Source organism: Meleagris gallopavo, chromosome 1 (assembly GCF_000146605.3).
Source record: "Meleagris gallopavo isolate NT-WF06-2002-E0010 breed Aviagen turkey brand Nicholas breeding stock chromosome 1, Turkey_5.1, whole genome shotgun sequence".
NCBI classification, from domain to species: domain Eukaryota; kingdom Metazoa; phylum Chordata; class Aves; order Galliformes; family Phasianidae; genus Meleagris; species Meleagris gallopavo.
The window spans coordinates 40,166,616-40,187,732 of record NC_015011.2 but is presented as its reverse complement, the minus strand read 5'-3'; the positions used below and the strand labels follow the sequence as shown (position 1 = coordinate 40,187,732).

The 21,117-nt window shown below is 33.7% G+C and overlaps 1 protein-coding gene across 1 annotated transcript in view; it reads right to left on the bottom strand.

The window, feature by feature from the left end:
* Positions 1–21,117, bottom strand: part of LRRIQ1 (leucine rich repeats and IQ motif containing 1) — a 99,117-nt gene that overhangs the window by 44,969 nt on the left and 33,031 nt on the right. The window contains 7 exon segments of the mRNA XM_010708783.3: positions 293–378; positions 751–843; positions 1,435–1,550; positions 2,388–2,477; positions 14,719–14,838; positions 17,031–17,172; positions 18,871–19,335. Of these exon segments, the coding sequence (XP_010707085.3) occupies positions 293–378; positions 751–843; positions 1,435–1,550; positions 2,388–2,477; positions 14,719–14,838; positions 17,031–17,172; positions 18,871–19,335 (1,112 nt within the window).

Here is a 21,117-nt window from a genome sequence, read left to right as displayed (position 1 = left end):
TATATAAAGAAAAGAGATACATGAGAAAAAAGACAAAGTCCTGTTTAATACAGCTGTAAAATACTCAATTTTATCAGAATTTATTTTAAAAAACTGAGTAATTTATCCCTGAAAGAAAATGATGTGTTTATGGACATTTAAAGTGTGACCTGTCTTCACTTAAACCACATTCCCCTTTATTCAAATTAATGTTTAATGTTGTGCAAACAACATTTTTAAAAGAGATGCTCTATTTTGAGATTTAAGAATAGAAATATCTAATTACTACAATCATTATTTATTGTTGACTTACCCACATTTTTATTACTGTATTTTCTGGGCTTCATTTTATGGGCCCTCTTCAGCATTAGTTGTGCAGTAGAAATATCTTTAAAACCCCTATGGGAAGGAAATAACATACTAAACACTTCACATATATTACACTAGATCATCTGCACAGCATTTTATAATGCACTTTTCAAAAAGAGTGTAAGTTTTTAGTACTTCATATGCATAGTAAGAAATATTAAGCATTGCAGGAGTCTGTATAATTCGTATCTTAAAATTATAATGTACAAAGCTGGTTTTTCAGACACTTTTAAAAGAAACTACAATAACTTTTACTTGGGTAGAAAACAGATTCTTGAAAAGTGGAACATAAAATAAGCAAGGTATAACAGCCAAATATACAACACCTATTTCCGACCAGATCTCTTACTGAAGGAAATAATAATAATTAAAAAAAAAAAAAGACACAGAAGTTTAACATACCATTCTTCTGAAATTTTCTCTTCTTTATCAGACCTGAATGAAAACCTTTTTTCTTTTAAGTCAGAGTTCTGTGACATTGTTCCCTTTTCTGAACTGAAAACAAATTATAGGAGCAATATTTAAAGATTGATACATAAGTGAGGGTCTTGTGTGACTATTTTGCAGCTCTTATTATTCGGTATGTTGTTTGTGCCTTTGGATGCTTGGAAATAATACAAAACAAATCTATTTTAATACTCAGGAAAGCTTTATCTCAGAGACTAATAAAAGTCTGCCATTAATTTGAAATGTTTACATTTCAATTAATAAAAGCATATTTCAGTCCTTTCTCTCCAAAAGAATACAGCTGCATAAGAAATCCCTTTTAATCTTTATCTAGTCCTAGAAATATCTATTTCAACATCTACATGTGATTATATGAAACTCTTTTTTTGTGGATTATAGTCAAACACATATATAAAATATATGTGTATATCCACATATGCTTAATTAATGAAAAATTATAATTACATTTAAGATACCTAGTTTTTAAGGTAATATCATTTAAAAAAAAGCATCAGAAAACAGTCTCAATTTCTCTTCCTTATGAAGTCTGTAAAATAAAAATAAACTAAACAGAATGGGCTAAAAAACAGCATCCTCCCCTTTCCTTAGCCCTTCCTCCACTTCAATTGCTTTACTTACCTTCTATGATAGTGCGTATTTGAGTATGAATGTGGTCTGTCAATACACTGCCAAGGTGCTTGTGGTGACAATTGCAAGTTATCTAAATGTTCACTGGAATCTGAAGGCCTAGCATGCTTCTCAGTAAGAAAAAAAAATGCAGTTGGTAACTCCTGCAATTTGTCACAAGTCATGAAAACAATTATTAAAAAAACAAAAGTTATCCATGTGAACAGACTTCTGAGCATGACTGAGACAACACACATCTAGGACTCCAAAATGTGAAGGTAAATCTGAAAGAGTTTGCAATCTATTACTGCAACAGAAGTGATTCTTAGTAGTGCAATGAGCACTGGAAACTTTACCTTCAACTAAATAAACAGGGCAAAAAGGTGACTTCAGTTATACTTAAAGTCCTAAAATATAATGAATTATACATTTATAAGACTTCTTTATTTTAACTGTAGGAGATAAAACATTAGTAATAGTATGCTTGAACAAGGAAAAAAAGCCTTAAGAAAACAAAAAGTTAGAACTTCAAAGTTTATCAAGTAACTAGCAGACATTACAGCTCAATGACCTTTAGCTGCTCTGAAAACATTCAGCTGTTGTCATATAATGCAGATCTTAGTATTTTTAAAGTACTGTGTCAACTAGCAATTTTTAATCTACTGCCAAATGTACAGATGAAGAACATCATCTTTTTTTTTTCCTTGCTACCGTGAAGTAAAGTCTTGAAATAAATCCAAAATAAAGAAAAACTTAAACAAATGAAAGAATATTTGAAAGAAAAATCACATTTGGGAATGAGGAGGAAGTCTGAGACTTCTAAAAGTAATTGTGTCTTTTTCATGTCAATAGATTTTCATATTAATCACTGCAGAATAGCATACCCTTAGGAATAAATAAAGACTGAAGACCATACCACTAAGAAATGAACAAAGACTGACGAGTAAAAAGTTTTGTGACGTTACCTTTGTCCAGTGCAGCTGGTTTGAGATCAGGAGTGTTTTTGAAGGGAAATGGGTGGAATCTGGAGTTAGCCATTCATTCCCTATTGCAGCCTGTACAAATGAGTAAAGTCAAATAGTGCACTGATAAAATCAGTTTAGTTTTGATAACTTTTACAAAGTCTCTTTTCAACTGTCTTGTGTACTGTGTTTCAAGTGTTTTCACATCATATATCAGAACTGCCACCTGCAGAGCAATCACACTCAAAACACTCTTGAAGATTCTATGCTGTACTCGTTGATTTAAAACAAAACAGATTTTTTAATTGTATTTTTTATTGTTGTTGAAATGCATCTCCTATATCTCAAATTATTGGAATTTAATATCAACATTGTTAGTAAACATGATTTATAAAAAATGACTGGCAAACTCTGAAAAAATACAGACATGAGATACTTAAAGGCCTAAATACTACAAGGAGTCAATTGCTCATTTTTGAGCAACTGGGTATTTTATACCTAGATACAGGTGCCTGATCCTGCCAAACTTATTTTTCCTGAGTTAAATGGAACTCCTGAATAGTGTTCACAGAAATCTGGGGTTAAAAAAGTAAAGTCTGGTGAACAATAAGGCCTTTCAAGCCCCTTGAAATTGTAAGAGAAAAAAGGATGACATTTCAGTTATTCTGAAAAATTTAATTCAAACGGTGGTTATATATAATTTGTGGATTCTAAAAGCAAAGCTCTTATTTACAAGGTAAGTGAGTACTGGTGAACCAGTACTCTTCTTCCATTCTGACCTAGGTTCATTGGATACATCTTCAATTTGCCAACTTAGATTTTAATTAAAAATTTTTAAATTTGAACAGAAATTTGAATTTTTATTTTCAAGCACTAAAAGTGATTCATTCTTGCATGTTTGATTCCTTGGTTCTGGAATTCTCTGTTCTTTGATTACAGTATATTTGGATTTTTATCATTTTATTTACAAAATCCAGACTGATTCTATGTTGTCATCAGAAATTGCTGATGTCTCTTTACCAGTCTTCTCCTTATTTTTTCATTTCATGATTAAAATATACATTATCCATCTTACCCCCACTTCCTCTTTCAGGTGGTTGTCCATGTTACAAAATTATCTGTTATATTTGCCTGCAAACTACTAACATATCTCTTCTCAGTTATTATTCTCATGCTGATAAACACTGAGTAGTTGAATTAAAAAAAAAAATCATTAATAAAAAAGCCACGTTTATTTTTTTTTTTCTGGAAGATTGTACAAAACCCAGTTGCAAAAGCTACCATTTAAAGTTCTGACATTGGTATAATTCACATACAGAAAACTGTATCATATCTCTGTTCATATCACTGCAGAGACAAAACTATTGCATATTCAAGTTCTGCAGGTGTCTGCGTCTGCGATGAAAAAGGGAGAAAATCTGACCAAAATGTCTCAGTGAAATCAGACCTTCCTTCCAACTTGTCTTCTTTGAATTTAGTCTTTAATTGCATTAAGTCATACTTCTAGCTTTTCAGATAATAGTTGCAGATTTATTTTTTAAGCTTGGGCATGCAATCCAGTTGCAAGTACACTCAAGGTCTGCAAGGCCATAGAATCACAGAATATTCTGAGTTGGAAGGGACCCGTAAGGATCATTGAGTTCAACTTCTGGTTCCACACAGGACAGTCTAAAAATCAGACCATGTGTCTGAGATGGTTGTCCACATGCTTCTTGAACTCCAGCAAGCTCTCCAAGGAACCTGTTCTGGTGCCTGACCACCCTCTCAATGAAGAACATTTTCCCAATACTCAGCCTGAACCTCTTCTGTCACAGCTTCATGCCATTCCCTCAGATTATATTTCTGCCACCAAAGAGTCAGCACCTGCCTCTCTGCTCCCCTTTATGAGGATGCTATTAGCCACAGTCCCCCCTCAGTCTCCTCCTCCCTAAGCTAAACGGAGCAAGGGATTTCAGCTGCCTCATACATCTGCTCCTCTAGACCCTTCACCAGATTCGCAACCCTCTTCTGGACACTCTCTGATAGTTTTACATCCTTTTTGTACTTTGGCACACAAAAATCCACACAGTACTCAAGGTGAAGCCGCACCAGTGCAGTGTAAAGCAGGATAATCATTACCCTCACCCAGCTGGCAGTGCTGAGCCAGATGTACTCCAAGGTATGGTTGGTCTTTCAGACTGCCTGAACACAGTGTTGACTCCTCTTCAACTTACTGTTGACCATGAGCCTCAGACCCCTTTCAAAAGGGCTGCTCACAAACTTCTCATCCTCCTAGTCTGTATGTATAGCCAAGAGTGCCCCTTTGACCCTACTGCCAATTGCTTATCCATCACATTATGTTTATGTCCAGTGCTCTGCTGGACATTTTGTCTAGAAGGATACTGTGAGAAAATTGTGTTTGTGATTTTGTGATCACAATTTGTGATTGTGACCTTCCCCTCATGAACCCATGTTGGTTGTGACCAAAGACCACATTGCCCTTCAGGTGTTTTTCAGTAACTCCCAGCATAATATTTTCCATAACTTTAGCAGGCACTGAAGTGAGACTGACAGGCCTGTAATTACCAGGGTCTTCTTTCTTGTCCAGCTTGAAAATTGGAACAATGTTTGCCAGCTTCCAATCAACTGGGACCTCTCCAGATAACCAAGACTGTTGAAAAATGCTTGTCAGATGTCTCTCAGTGACATCAGCCAGCTCTCTGAGCAGGGATAGATCCCATGGAGCCCCATGGACTTCTATGTACTCAGGTGAAGCAGCAAATCCCACACAAGTTTGGGGTTGGCTGGGATTTGTGATTGTTACCACAGTTATTGTCCTGCTACTCTGGGTACCTGAAATCCCAAAGCTGATAATCAGTGAAAATGGGACTTCATCTTTGCTGGTATATTAAGGTATACGAAAATGGCAATTTTCTTAAATATTTTTCTCCTCCTCTCTTTGTACAAGAACCAATACAGCTGCAGAGAGGTAGATTCCTACTTCATGTAAATATCAATCAAATTAATTTTGTTGTACAATGATGTGTCCAAGAATGACTTAGGTATTTATATGTCTTACATTAAAAGTGAATATGATTCAAGATTGACTGTCAGATTTCAGGTCAAGCTCATACCCTAGCTATCTGAATTTCTGCTCTCCAATTTGTTTCATTGCATTTGTTTCTGATAGAAATCAATAAAGTCATGAAACATGAGAAGTAATATTCTGCAGTTCTAGTCAATTTCAGGGAAAAGAAATCACTCAAGTAGCGCATAGATCAAATCTTTTTGTTTTATATGCTTGCACCATAATTCAGTTAAAATTCTTTTAAAATTCAGGTTGAAACTTTTCTCACAAATACTTTCTTAGCCCAATGTTTGACAATTAATAATTTAATATTCTCCAATGTGTTTCTGTTTTTTACATAGCCTAAAAAATGTCTTTCAGTGTTCTAAGCGCTGAAAAGAAATATCAATGAAAATAGAAAAAGAAGATGCAAGATAGAAATATGCAAGACCAAAACAAAACAAAACAAAAAACAAAACTGATTTATCACTAAGATTATATCCACTGATAAGAAGCATCTTTGGCACTAATATAAGTATGTAGCATATTATAAAAATATACCACACTGTCATCTGCTCTGGCCAACAAAAATAAACACATAATTGATTTTTAAATGTATTATCTTTCACTGTGTTTATGCCCAGAGAGATAGCAGTAAGTTCAAGAAACTTCTGTCCATATCTTTCCCATAAACACTGTCCTAAATTATAACTAATGCAAAGTTTATTTGCCAAAAACTAAGGCTAAAAATTAGATCAATTTCTACTGAGATAGACAAAGAGAAAAAAATGCAGCCTGAGATGAATTACATAACAAATAAAATGATATTGTTTGATTGCATGTTCTATGTAAGCAGGTATTTACTACTATTCATGTTTATTTCTGAAGTAAAAGAAGTAGTTTAACTCTGAAAGGTCTATGAGTCTGAAGCTACCCTGTGTTTCCAAATGTGGTAGGCCTCAGAATCACAAGATAATGATCTGACAAAACTGTGAAACTACTTTTTAGAATTAGGGAGAATTTACTCTTTATATCTTTTTACTTTCATTTTCTCATTATCTCATTCTCTGCTTTCAAGACAGTAACAGTTTAGCCAGAGTAATTATCCTACTGATATTTATCTAGGGATTTTATTCATATGGTATTTTAAGATAAAATTTAAAATGTAGTCAACAGAATATTTTTGCAAAAAGAGGGGATTAATATACAAAACTCACTCTGAACTGAGTCATGCTTGGTCCTGGGAAATGACAATAAATATTGAGAATGGGAGGGATAAAGAAAACATAGTTTTATTTTCAAAAAATCTTTCTACATTACTATTTCACATATATAGTGTATAGAATTCTTTCCATTTACAAAAAATTCACCCTGCACATCATCTGCCTGGTTTGCCTAATTTGTTTCTCTGGATTTTTGCTTCCCTTGGTGAGGAAGGCCATTTATAATATTCTTGGTCTTTAACATCAAAGAACAGCCTTATTCCAACCACATTTTGCAAAGTATCTGCCTTCTCTACGTTCCAAATAGTTTTGAAGACAAGACAATAGGCAACAAGAGTTAATAAATACATAAAAAAACTCAGAATGAATCTTTCTACTAGTTTTCTTTACAGAATACAAGCATGAAGTTTTTCATAGTGGAGATGTCTTTGCTTTCTACTTTGTTATCTTCTGATGAAAATATTTGATATATAAATCAAAAAGACAAATGGAAAGCTACTTTAACACAAGGCAGAATTTTAAACAGCATCCTATGACTATTTCAAAAAAGATTACAAAATCCATTTTTGAGCAATGCACGCCACATACTTTTCTAGTATTAGAAATCCTGTAAATTGAATGAACGATCTGGGATTTGGGGCAGCAAGCGTGAGTGGTGAGGAAAAAGGCATCATACGCTGAATGTTAACCCTGTGGATATTCACAGTAGAAAAGGGCATAAGAGAGCATGCCATACTGGACCGTCTCTCATCTTGCAGAAAGCTGTTAACTTTTCTTTTGATTCCTGGCATCAGTGGTGCATCTCACTCAAACCCAGTGCTGATCTAGCACAAAATATTTTACTTAATTTTCACTGGACTTCATTTCTGCCAAAACCTAAGTATTCCTTGCTAAAAATGTATTCTCTAAAATATAATACATTTTTGAAAACTTGCTAGGAAATCACGAATTTTTAGCTCTTACAGAAGCTATAGAAGGACCAAGCAAGTCTTCTATGCTTATTTAAAATTGTTGACAGATTGTGATCAAGAACTGCCTGAAGACCTAAATATTTTTTGAATTTAGCCTTTTCTAGCTTTTCTAAGAAACTTGAGTTCATAAGTAAAGCTCAGTGCAACATTCAGAAGTTCACTGTCAATTCAGAGCATGACTTTCTAGAAGAAATTTCCAAAGCTAAGCAAGTATCAAAGATCATCGTCTACTGAATCATTTGTTAAACTATTTTTCCATTTCCAGTATGCCACAAATGCAGCTAAACTTCTGCCATTCCAAAACTGTGTGTAAATGCATTGATCTGACCAACTTTATTTAAAAAAACAAAAAAACAAAAACAAACAAAAAAACTAGTATATATATATATATATATTTTTTAGCAGGACACACAGGTCATTTTATAGAGAACAAATCTCTGAACTGTGAGCAATAGCAAAAATAGCCTTTTTCTCTGCAGTTGTCTTTCATGCATTTTCATGTATGTTATATGGTGATGATAAAATAAAGTAGCACTTTAATAAGGGTTATTTTAACCTCTGGCAATGCTTCTTTTACAATTTGCCTCTATGTAGGAAGGGAATGCTGGGCATGCTTTCATTCTCACGATTGCTAAAACCAATGCTATAAGCCAAAAAAGTAGCACGTGCCATATATATTCCTAAGAAACATCACAATGATGAATTGAGCCCAAAAGCTTTTTTAAATTTCAGAAAACTTGTCCATAGAGTACATTCTTGCAGGAAATTTAGAATAGTTTAGTGGTGTAGTTGCCTAATTGTAACAATGATGTATTAGGATTTACTCAAAAAAATCACAATACTCTTCAAAGAAAAACATTTCAGAATATATTATTAGGGAATATCTTCTCCAAAGGTATTTTTCCCAAAATTATTAATAAAGTCAGAAAATTGATTGTTCTCTCGAATTCTTACACTTAATATACGTACAGATGTGATTTCTCTAAATACATATGACTAAAACAACAGAAATAATTTTGGCAACTAACAAAATAAGTGAATAATGAAAATTTCAGGGACCCACAAATTCTTCTTTCACAAAAAATGTTGATTGAGTACATACATACTTAACACTCCACAAGTCTGAAACCCACTGTAGTTTATCAAAGTCTTTCATTACCTACATGACCCACATTTTTTTTCAGAAAAGCATTTCTGCTTTAAGCCTGACAGTTTTCAAAGGAAGCTCTGGGTCCTACATCTTTTTATTTATTTATTTATTAAACACAGGAATACAAAGTACAGATAGGCAAACAGTAACTTCAGCTTTAGAAGTTAGACAAGTGGTTCAAGTAAGCATCAGAAATGGATTTTTCAAAAATCTTTTGAAATTCCCACCAACCTCACTAAGCTCCTGTCTCCTTTAGCCCACCCCTGAAATAACTCTAAGACCTCAAATGCACTCTCCCCTGAAAAGGGAAAACTGTCCTCCTCAAACACAGAGAAAGCTGAGACACTTAAAGAGTTATTTGCCTTGGTCTTCAAGGCCAGTCAGACTTCTCACACCTCTCGTGTCCCAAAACTTCCAAGCAGGGGTTGAGGGTGTAAAATCCCCCCGACGTTAAGAGTAGAGCAACTCTGAGACCACCTCATGAGGTTGAACGTGTACAAGCCTATGGGGCCAGACAACATGCACTCCAGGGCTCTGAAGGATCTGGCTGATGTGGTTGTCCAGCCATGCATTTGGCCTATGAACACTTTCCTAGTGAGTCCAAAACTTGGGCTGAGTAATGAGTCTAAAACTACACAGAACTGAGGACTTTTTTCACTTTCCTACATTTTTTCCTGGTTTTGGCCTGTTTATTCAATTGTGACACTTAACCATTTTTAGAGAAACAAGACTGAGAAGCATAATTAATTATATAATTGTACTTTTCTATGTTATACTATATATATTAGAAGCAGTTCAGTGGCATTATAGAACAGAGATCACATGATGCAAAGCCAGAAAGCAATCAGACTGGATTCTGCATAAGCTGTGAAGGTCACAACTTCTAGTGCCTATGTTTCTGTTTATCAGATATTGACTCTGCAAAAACCTACCTCTAGTGCTAGAATATCTATTTACTACATAACAAGAAAACAAGATTCCAGCATTTTAGATAAGAATAATTGCTAAAAAAGGTAGAAAATAAAACCTACCTATCTGACCACAGATTAACATGGCATTTATTAAACATATGAAGATATTACTCATATACATTCATTTGAAAGACTGAGCTCCCAATATGTTACCTGAGCCTTTTTCTTTTTTCAAAGAAAAGGATGAATCTGAGGAAATTTTCATTAGAGACTCTTTTGTTTTTCCATTTCCACTGTAACTTCATAACAAATTTCATTTAAAAAAGGGATTGTGTTCTTTGCAGCACAAAATATACAAAAGTTTGATTCTGATCTGATATTCACAGGCATGCTCTTGTAATCGCTTAATTGTCAAGATCTGGTCAAGTTATGGGGACCCTCTAACCTATAGGATTTTCCTGGCATAAGCCAGAAAACAAGAATCACTGTCACAAGCTCACAACCTGGGACAAACCACATCATGCAGCATTATCCCAGAAGGAAACAAAACACTGCACGTGTCTAGTATGGACAAGTGGTAAGTCTGCAAAAGGTGGGAGATATTAAGAAAAAAATTTGTTCCACATGCTTTTTACTTTTCAAGAGTTAAAATATGCTCTAGCTTTTATTCATCCTACGCTCTAAAAGCAAAAAGGAAACAAAACAAAATAAAACAAAAAACAAAGAAAAAAACAACAAAAGAAAAGAAGAATGATCTCCCAAGGACAAGTCAGAGCTAGGATAAGTTCTAAGTCATAAATACAATACTCATGTATATTTCAGTGTACTTCAAGGCTGATTTCATAGACTAGAATTTGTTATTATTTACCTGAAAAAATACAGAAATTCACCTCAGCTCATCTCAAACTTAGGTGACTAGGTTGTTTAGAAGCTCTCCAAGCAGTCAGACAGCCTGAACAAGAAATTGCCATGTACTAATAGGTCACTGCCTTATACAAATGCCTTACAAAGGTATCTATATGCTCCTATATACTCTAGGAACATGTGTAATTGCTACCCAGCTGCTCTGGAGAGGGAGGGGAAAAAAAAAAAAGTTTGTCTGGATGTGGTTATGCAAAAAATGTGAAGAAGACTAGTAAACAACTTTAAAAGCTATCAAACAGAGTGTGGTTTAAAAATTCTATTCAAGAAATCAGAAGCAGAACGCTTTGTCTCAGAACAGTGGATTCCTTTTGATGAAGGAAGTTGTGATGAATTATTATTTTTTTTAATTTGGCTGAAACTTAGAAAACATTATTTTCTTTTTGAAAAAGTATGACTAGATATCCTTAATTTAAACAAAACTCAAACCTAGTTTTGCAAAAATATAGTACCTTCTGTGCCATATTACCATCAATATTCGTAGCTGATGAAAGTAAGATATTTGACTGTATGTTGACCTACTGTATGACAACAGTAGTTGGCTCAATGACCACAGTCCTCAGAAGATAATTGTCTTAAAAAGTGATTGTAGTAAATTAGTTCAACTTACTGACAGTGACATTTTGCATTTGACTCACACCATATTTTCATAATGAAAATAACAACGCTTAAAGTTGCATGGTATAGAAAGTAAGAGCTATGTCAAGCAAATGTATTGTCAACTATCATCCACCAGAGATAAAGAACTCTGCCTTGTAGAGCTCAACATTTGCTATACGGATGGACTGCTGATGAAAGATTGTCCTGAACTCAACCTTCTGGAGCATATTGGCTGGAATTCTCCAAAGTCCACATGAAAGACATGAAAATATCACCAAATACCAGCCTCATACTTTCAGAGACATCTGCTGGCCAGATCTTTCATCTCATCTGGAATAGCCTGTTTGACACTGCATAAAAAACAGACATAAAACAGTAATGCCATCAATTGCCTCTGAATGCCTTTGGCAATTTATTGGAACAGAGATGAATACAAGAAGTTAGCAGTAATAGTAAAGGTGAAATGATTACTATTCATGTTATTGTGAGTAAGATAAAGATCTTTCCTCCAGTTCAATAACATGCAATCAATTTCTGACATGATATGGAGCCAGAGATTTGTACAAATAATATATCATTGCTCAACATGCATAAGTGGATAAAATAGATCTTTGGAAAAGACTGCACTTTTCCCAGTGCTGTTTTAAAACTTCAACTTCCACAAAGCAGAAGACACACTGAGTTTACAATTAAGATATTAAAAAGTTATTTAATGAAGACTGGTACCTAACGAGTGACTTACTATACCACTGTGTTTGCAACTTATTTAAATAGAAGCTTACACATTGGTAACTTTGTGAATTGTTAGATAATACAGAATGAAATCACTGTAACTGAAATCTTATGAAAGATTGTGAAAGATTGAAAATATGGATATAAAAATAATGATCATACCACAAAACAGTGAACTATGATTTATTAGACATGATTTACTATTTTTGTTTATGTTGTAATTAGAAAAGGTTATTCTCTCACTACATTCACTCTAACCAACAGTAAAATCTGCAGTACAAAATGGCATCCAGATTTTTTTTGTTCTTCCTTCACGCTCCAGCATATGGGATCTCTTAGCCCAGCAATACGTACTCCTCCCTGCACACTTTTTTGAGGCCTAACAGGTAGCCTGTCATTATAATGTGTCATTATTTGGCTCTGCATCAGCACTTTGCTATAAAAACACCGAGGCCAGAAAGGAGGGATATAGAAGCAAAGACTTCTCCAGACTTCTAGTTTCAGCTAAAGTAAAACGTCCATGTGATTTCCTTATATTGCACACAGTTAATAATATGATACAACTGTATCAATCATCACTATTTCACACAAACTTTTCAGTAGGTCAGTCATAAGACTACTACATATTTCGTACAATCTAGTGAACACAATATGCTTGAAACAAACAAACAAACAGAGGAAAAAATATGATAAACATCACAGGATATGAGAAATTTCTGAATTCCACTTACAGTTAATTTTGAACTCTGAAATGTTTAAGTCTAGAAAGGATATCAGTGATTAAACATTTTAAATTTACTACATACAGAAAGTGGAAGAAAACAGGTATTGTATTTTTCATCACAACAAGCTAAGGGACTGAGTAACTTATTCAACAGTAATCTCCAGTTCAGCCTTTGAGTCTGGTGCACAAATTAAAATGCTAGTTTGGTGATTCTGGAAAAAAAAAAAGATGTATGGTAACACCAGAAAGTGATGCAGTGCAAGACTCACTCAAATCACCTGGCGTTTATTTTCCTAACTCCTTCATTCCTTTCTTTTCTCCTTGGCTTCAGGAGAACCTGTACAGACGTGATTATCTTGCTGACAGTCAGATGGAACAAAATTGCCCACGTAATTTTCAGTTAAGCAAACACAAACAAACCAAACAAGATTATTTGGGCAGGAGAGTGAAGCAAGCCTGGTTCAACCAACTTGAAGTATATGAGATTTTGGACTACAGGCTGAATAATTCAAAACAGGGCATTTTCCTTGTTTTCTACATATGAACACATACTTTCTTCTGGTGAAAAAAAGTAAATCTTTTCACTTTCTGCTTTTTATTACCCTAGAAAGAAGGCAGGGATCAGAGAATGTCAGTTAATGAGACTGTTCTTTTTTTTGTATATATTTTAAAATGAATACTAAAAAAACAACCCTAAAATTTAAGCTAGATCTCTGTTTAAAAATACATATTTCCAGTCTACCAAAGGATTCTTGGTACTACTACCTCAAACTTTTTACATGTTCTAATATAGCAATTCTGAAAATCTTAAGATAGATCCTGAAAAAGGGAAGAAAAAAATTGTCCCAGTCATCAAGTCACCAGAAATTATTTATAAAGTCTGACCACTTTCTAATGGGATTTAAGATGGATGACACTCAGATGATCAAAGACTGACGAACTGCACACTTAACGATACATCTAGTTTTCTATGACCCCCACAAGCATGTGAGAGAACAGTGCTTCAGACAAGTAAATATGTGAATAGATAATTAACAGCTGCCTTATCATGCATACTGAGTCTAGAACCAATGTAGAATATGTCTTTTGAGGCACAAAATTTTTGTTGCTTACTCAATGACAATGTTGATCCAGTGGAAATTTTTTTTTCTTTAATTTAATTACTGATAAGAGTTTTGACAGCAACATTCCATAATTTGGACCTTCTTTTTCACAGAATCACAGAATCATAGAATCAGTAAGGTTGGAAAAGACCTCCAAGATCATCCGGTCCAACTGTCCACCTTTTATTCTTTTTTTCTTTTGTTGCTTTTATTTCATGAAAGCAAAACTTCTGGCCCAATTTCAACATTATGAAACTTAAAGGCCATTATTAACTCCACATAATTTGCAAAAAAAAAAAAAAAGCAAACAAAAAGAAAACAAAATCTATACTAGTAAACATTTCTGGATTTATTTATTTATTTTCCTACAGAGTAAGTATAGAAGAATATTTTTTTCCTGATTTATCCGTATTTTTGTTCATTATCTTTAGCACTTTACCTATGGGATAAATGTAGAGCTAATAAGCCTGTTACTAGAGAGGCGTTACCTTTTATTGGATTCTTGTAACACTGAATCAATATATTTTCTATATTTTCAGATGTATTATTGTTGTCAGCCTCTCATGAAAATGAACAAAATGTACATTTATACACACATTATAATCAGTTACTAGGATACTAAAAACTAAGGACTTTAAAAGAAAAATAGTTGTTTCCTTATTCTCATATATTTGTTCTTTAACTACAGAAATATATGGGGTTCTATGGTGTGTTTGAAATTAATAGCAGAATAACTACCAGAAAATCTCAAAGAGCAGGAAGCAATTAATCCATGATGAATACATTTAAATGAGTTATATATACTAAACACTTCTTTATTTCTGGACATTGAACATTCTAGCCCTGGTAGTCCTTTCAATTTCTTTTATTTTCAACACTTACTTACATATTCATTTTAGAGAAAGTATACTTTACAATTGACATGAAATTTTTATGCTAATGGATGTGCTTACTTCATGAGGTATAAAATCATCCACATTTATTTCTTCATAGTTATCATCCACTGCATCACTTTTAACAGCTGCTAGTGCACTTGCCAGTTTCCTTCGCAAAAGAAAGCCCTTCCAAGATGCCTAAACAAAAAATTTAAAGCATGTTATACAAAGTCATAGATCAAACCCAAATCCAGATTCTCTATGTTATCCCATTAGGAAGATAAAACATCTTGGGTCCTGGTTTAATAGCTCAATGATCTGTTTTTTGAACTTTATGTGACATTTAAAACTACAAGACAAATTAAATGCCAGCATATGTCTAAAGCTTAGAGTACTCAAGAGGCTCTCCACAAGTAAGCAGAAAGGAATCCTGCAACTCCCTCAACTATAAACATGAGTCAACTAATTAATTATTTGACAATTCCTTGAGGGACTACTATAAACTGAAAGGAAAGACTATATAAGAAAAAGCTGCGTGTTAACTTACAAATCACTGAGAATAAAAATACACTTGTACAAAAGTCTTTAATTTACAAGTAGCTATTCTTGGAGATTTCTCATGAAATTGACCTAGGTCAGTTACTCTCTCTTAACTGTCTAAGATCTTAATTTAAAAATATAAAAATACCAGTAGGAATATTACAACAAAGGAGCTGTTTAGGAATTATATGCTAGAAAAAGTAGCAAGATATCATGAACACATATCAACCTACAGATTCAGATCCAGAGATCATGATGAAATAGATGGAAATAGCAAAACTAATTTCAACACAGCAACTCTCTCCCAAATCACTCTTTGACATAATTAGAGCCAAAGATGCCCTAAACATTTAAAATACTATGCAAAAAAACCACCTCTCTTGAAAAATGTCAGCATTTAACAGCTTTAAAATGAAGGCAATAAAACATGAAGGATAAATCTCATATTCTGGTTTAGCAATTAGCTTGTTAATTTTTCTTAAATGATTGTCTAGCTTCATAAAATGCTAAAAATACTGCTGGTTTAAGACACACAGTTCCTCATTGTTATAAAAATGATTAAGTATATTACATCTGCTTTCTTATCATTTCATTGGTATGGTTTTTTTTCCTACAGATATTCATAAACACCGAGATAGAGCATTACTGAGGGATAATGCAAAAAATATATTTCATTCAAAAAATACATTAGTTTTTACAAATGCAATGGAGAATAAAAAAAAAACATTCTTAATAGTACATACAGAATGATAAACTGTAAGACATCTGTTAACACAGATCTGTTAATGCAGATCAGCACTCAATCGAGATCAAAAAGACAAATTATATTATAGAAGTTTTAAGGAAATGAGACAGTTAACTGCCTTACTGTATAAATTCCTGATATACTTACCTTTGGAATACAGTTCTAGTTACTCCTTTAAAAAAGGATAGAACAGAATAAAGGTTCATAGAGAGAGAAAAAGATAAGTAGAGTGTAGTGTAAAGAGACTAAGTGGACTGAACTCATTAAGGAAAGAGTGAATATAAGGATGGATATGAAAGACATACAGACACATAAAATGCAGAGAAAAGTCTATTTACTTCCACATTAACTTTAAAAATCAAGTGTGAAACAAAGAAAAATGGATTAAATAAATTTATGCAGATAACTCTTAGCATACTAACTACACTATACTCAAGAAACAAATTGAGCAATAGTGGAAAAAGTAGCCTAAAAATGTAGAAAAATCTATGGACCTTGGCAACATGGCATATAGATGCAGTATCTCTTTAGAAAACTAAACAGAGCCAAGGCATGGAATTGAATTCACACACATAGTTAACTTGTAGGCCAGTATCTAGCATAGAACATTTTAAGCCTCGGTGAGCTGCCAATGAATGATGGACTGCCAATGCAGTATGAATGAGGGTATCCTTTATTTTGGGAGATGAGAGGGGGAAACAGTGTAAGGCACAAATAAGTAGAATGGGAGAAATGGGTTGAATGCTTAGTTGTATAGATACAAGGCATGTTCTATCACTTATACAGCATTTGCCAGTTAAATAGCATAGACGTATGCACCAGTAAGAGCTTGGGCACAATATGTCTTAAACATAATACTGGAACTAAAATAATAACAGTTAATTCAGGGAAACAGTGAATAAAGTGAAAGTATTTTTATTCTTTTACAAAACATTTTGTAAAGAAGGCTCTCTATTAGAGTGTTTGAATAAAAAAAAAACTTTAACAACAAATCTATTGATAAGATCATAAATAAAAATATATATGAGATATAAAGTACACAAAATAAGTAAGATATTTTCTTTACTGAATCTGAAAATCGGCAAAGAGAATGCTGCAAACAAACCTGGATTACTGTGGCAGCTGCATGTTTCTGTCTTGATATCTCTCCAAAAAAATGATCATTCCTTGTTTTGATGCAATCAGCCTTCCTCCTGGTATGGTACTTTCTCCAATGAGACTGGATCACTGATGCTGCCATATATAACCTAGTATTAAAATAAGTACCTTCATGAATAACATAACCTCATCAGCAAACTTGGGTTATCATAGCTGCCCAATCATAAAAGCACTGAAAGAACAGCACTATGTATTAGAAGGCTCTGGCATTAAACTATAAATTACAACCTAGATGCAGTATAAATGTTCAGAAACACAGGCGCATATTCACTCCATATAGCTTTGGAAAGATTTCATTCACAATGTTAATTAGATTCTACATTCACTGGAGAGGAAGAGTGTCCTGAAAGCAAAGATTAGGAGCAGAAATATTTTAATAATAACTAAGTAATCTGTCAGAGGTGGGGAAGAAGAGAGGCATTTATCTTCCATATTGAAAAATATTAGAGGTAGCTAAGTTGAATACTGAAAACTGCATGATATAAATATCTCCAGTGGAGCAGAAACAAAAAAATTGACAAAGTGCCATTTAATCTTTTACCTCCAGTTTAACACTACTGGCCACTAATTATATGTGTACATTTTCTAAGTTGGCTATTGCTTAAAAAGCACTGATTAGAAGCTACCTGTGCTTGTTCAGTGCCTGAGCTTTCTAAATATGTAGTTTTTGAGGGAGAAAAAGTTTCATGCAGTTCTGCATTAGCACGTTACTATCTTGGAATCCTCCACAAAATTCACATTACAGTTCGCCACTGAGTTTAAGAAAATATATCTAAATTTCTCCCAGTATTTACATATCTTCTTTCTTCGTATAGTGCATTTATTTAAATAATTAAGTACTTTTAGCAAAAAAGATGCTCCAGCACAAGTCACAGCATACTTCAGAGGTTAAGCCAGAGGAAAGCAGTGCACAAAGTACTCAAGTATTTCTTCTTAAAATATGTTTATTAAGTTTACCCATCAATGTGTATTTTTGAAAACAAATTATTATGAATTCATAACAAAATTTTTGGGTCCTTAGAGAAAATAACTTCAGCCTTTGTTTTCTCTGAATGCAAAACCAGAACCATACACCAGCAGCAAATACATTCCCAAGAGGTAATAAACCAATTTGTTTTATGCAAGAGAATATTTGGGGGGCACAGAACAAGTTGAACCAGCCCTTCACCTCTGCCTCTACTTGTAAGAAGTGAGTTGAGGCATGTTGGAGGAGTATCAAGGGCAGGGCAGATTAGCTCCTCAGTCATCACAACAGCAGGAGACTGGCCTAAGGTCAAGGGAGTAGGATGGTAGATTTAAGCAACTTTTACATCTTGCCTTCTAAATGATACTGACTGTACACTCTACATAGATGAGCCTTGAATGTCTAGTGAACAATACAATAGAAAACATTACACTAGTTTGTAGTTTAAATCCTCCCCAGATTTCAACAAACAACCTAGTATTTTCACCTCTAATGTTGAATGTTACTTGTGTCTTGACAGGTTGGTGTCATAAATGCATTGCAAGTTAGGAGATCAAGAGCAAGTTTTAAAATTCTCTTATTAGACAGTATTTTAAAATTAAGTGCATGCTTGTCTATAATATATTATCTGATTAAATATCATATGGAATTGTTAAGATGGAGATCCAGCATGCATCACTTTTAAGTAATTCCTTATTTTCTAATCAACTTCAAAATATTATTTTCATACTATCTGCTCAATGTGTATGTTTTAAACAGAGAATCCTTACTCTTTATGCCTATCCATATAATCTATTTGAAAGCAAACCAAAATCTGTCTTACCTTTCTGTATTATTCTCAAAATCTCTTCCCATATTACTTTCTATAACCGACTGTTGCAATGTGAACTGAGTAGATATGTTCTTGTTGCCATTGCTCTCCCCATTGTAATTAATACAAGATTCAGTGCTTTTCTGCTTCATTCTGTGATCTTCTTTATTTTCCTTTTGGTGCACAGATATGGAGGAGTTAATGAATGTGGCCTGAAAATGGCCAGTAGTAATCCATCTTTCAGAAGGATCCAACAAGACCTGTTTATTTTCTGTCACACCCATGATAGAGAGGTTATTTTCCTGTAGGCAGCCAGTGGATGCTCGCTTTAAATGATTTTGCAGTGCTTCTGGTCTATCTCTGTCAGTAGTGCTTAGTTCACCATACTCATGAGCGCATCGATGTTCAATGCTAAGTTTCATCAACTGATTAAAATACCAGCATTGTCTCTGCACAGCATCAATGGAAGAGATAATTCTGAAGGAAGATAAAAATGTTATTACATATATTTCAGACTATGAACAGTTTAAAAAATACTTTCTCTTTATAAACTACTCTATATTCTGAAATATCCCTACGTTTCTATACACTTACAATGAACAATAATTACTCTGAAAATCAGTTTCAGTATTTGCCAACCTTAAATACATTTTCCTTTTTTTAGTAATATAGAAAATGTAATAATATATATTAGACTGCTTATTTTATTTTATGCTTTTGTAACATTTTTAATGGTTTCAGTCTGAAATAGGCAGTATGGCATATATTTCACTTTCTTTTTCTGTGTGGTTAGAGTCATGCAAAGCCAAAAATGTTAGAAGACTTGATGCAATCTTGTTACAAAATCTACAATAGTCTTCTTAACTCATTTTTTATTTAGGGCCTATGAAAGCTAATATAAAAATAACACCATTTAAAAAATTTGATTAGAATTACGGCAAGAAAAGTCAAACTTAGATTCTAACCAACAAACCACAACACTAGAGAGAATACAGGAAAAGAGAAAACTTATAAATATAAACACTTTTATAATATAGGGGATGGTGCTAGACTAAAGTTCATGAAATATTAAATTTCTCTGCTTTTTTTTTTTTCCTGGTTAAACACTAGTCAAGTTCCTGCTTATCTTTGCTCACTTTTGACTTGGGGTTTTATATTAAGCTGTGAGTATTAGTCTGGAATAGCAATAAAATTGAGTAAAAGAATCATACAAAGCATCTGACTTCCCATCTGATTGTTAGAAAGAATCCAGGAACATTAACCTATGAAGTCTGGCTCTGATTAGTTGTGCCACACCATCTAGGACTAGGGCAAGTAAGAGCAAATATGAACTAATTGTTACAGATACAGAAGGCTGTCTGTATTTAGACAGTGTTTAGCTGTTATAATAGGTAGCAGGTACTTTTGGAACCAGCAAAACATTTTCCTTTGATAGAGGAGATAGTTGCAGAGATTTGTAATCTGGAGCTATTTTCAGAGGAGCAAAAAGTCAATTCTAGGTCAGCAATGCAAGATAAAAAGTTGAAATAAAATCAGTTCTCTCAGGGGTCTGGAAAAAGTAAGTTCTAAGACAACAGTTTGAGTAACAGAATTTCCTGTTTATCACTCTTGAAAGGCAAAGCTTTTATAACAATTTATTTTGAAAAGACTTGTTACCTTAACAACCACTTCCTCTAGTGAAGTTTAACTAAGAAATTGTTCAATTGTTAAGAACACTTAGGATCAGACCTTATTAGAGGAAAAAAGACACTTTCTCTGCTAGTACAAGTTCAGTGCAGTCATCCAAAATATGAACGGCTAAATCTGAAGCCAAATTCCCACAATCTAATTAGACAACTCATTATGCATTAGCTCTACATTTGATTGCCCAATACACATTACTGTTTTCCTTTTAATTTAACAAATATGGTAGCAATTCCTAAAAAGATTTAAATCAACATATGTATTTGCTGGGGAATCTAACAAGTTCTGAGTGCTCCTCCTACACAGTAAGAAAAGTAATTTCTTCATCATGAAATACTGGTATTTAGGAAGACCTATTTAGTAGGAAGTCTTCTCAAAGTTCTACAAAACACAGAGAGAAGACGGGGGGGTGGGAGGAGGTGTGGTGGAAAACAGATTCTTCCCCATCCTTTTGTTTTTCCTAACTTCAGTTTTACATTGTTTTGCTTGTTTGATTGCTTGTTTATTTTTGCTGAGGCTTAGGAGTATAACTTTGGGGAAAACAACAGACTTTTACATACTAGGCAAAATAAGCTT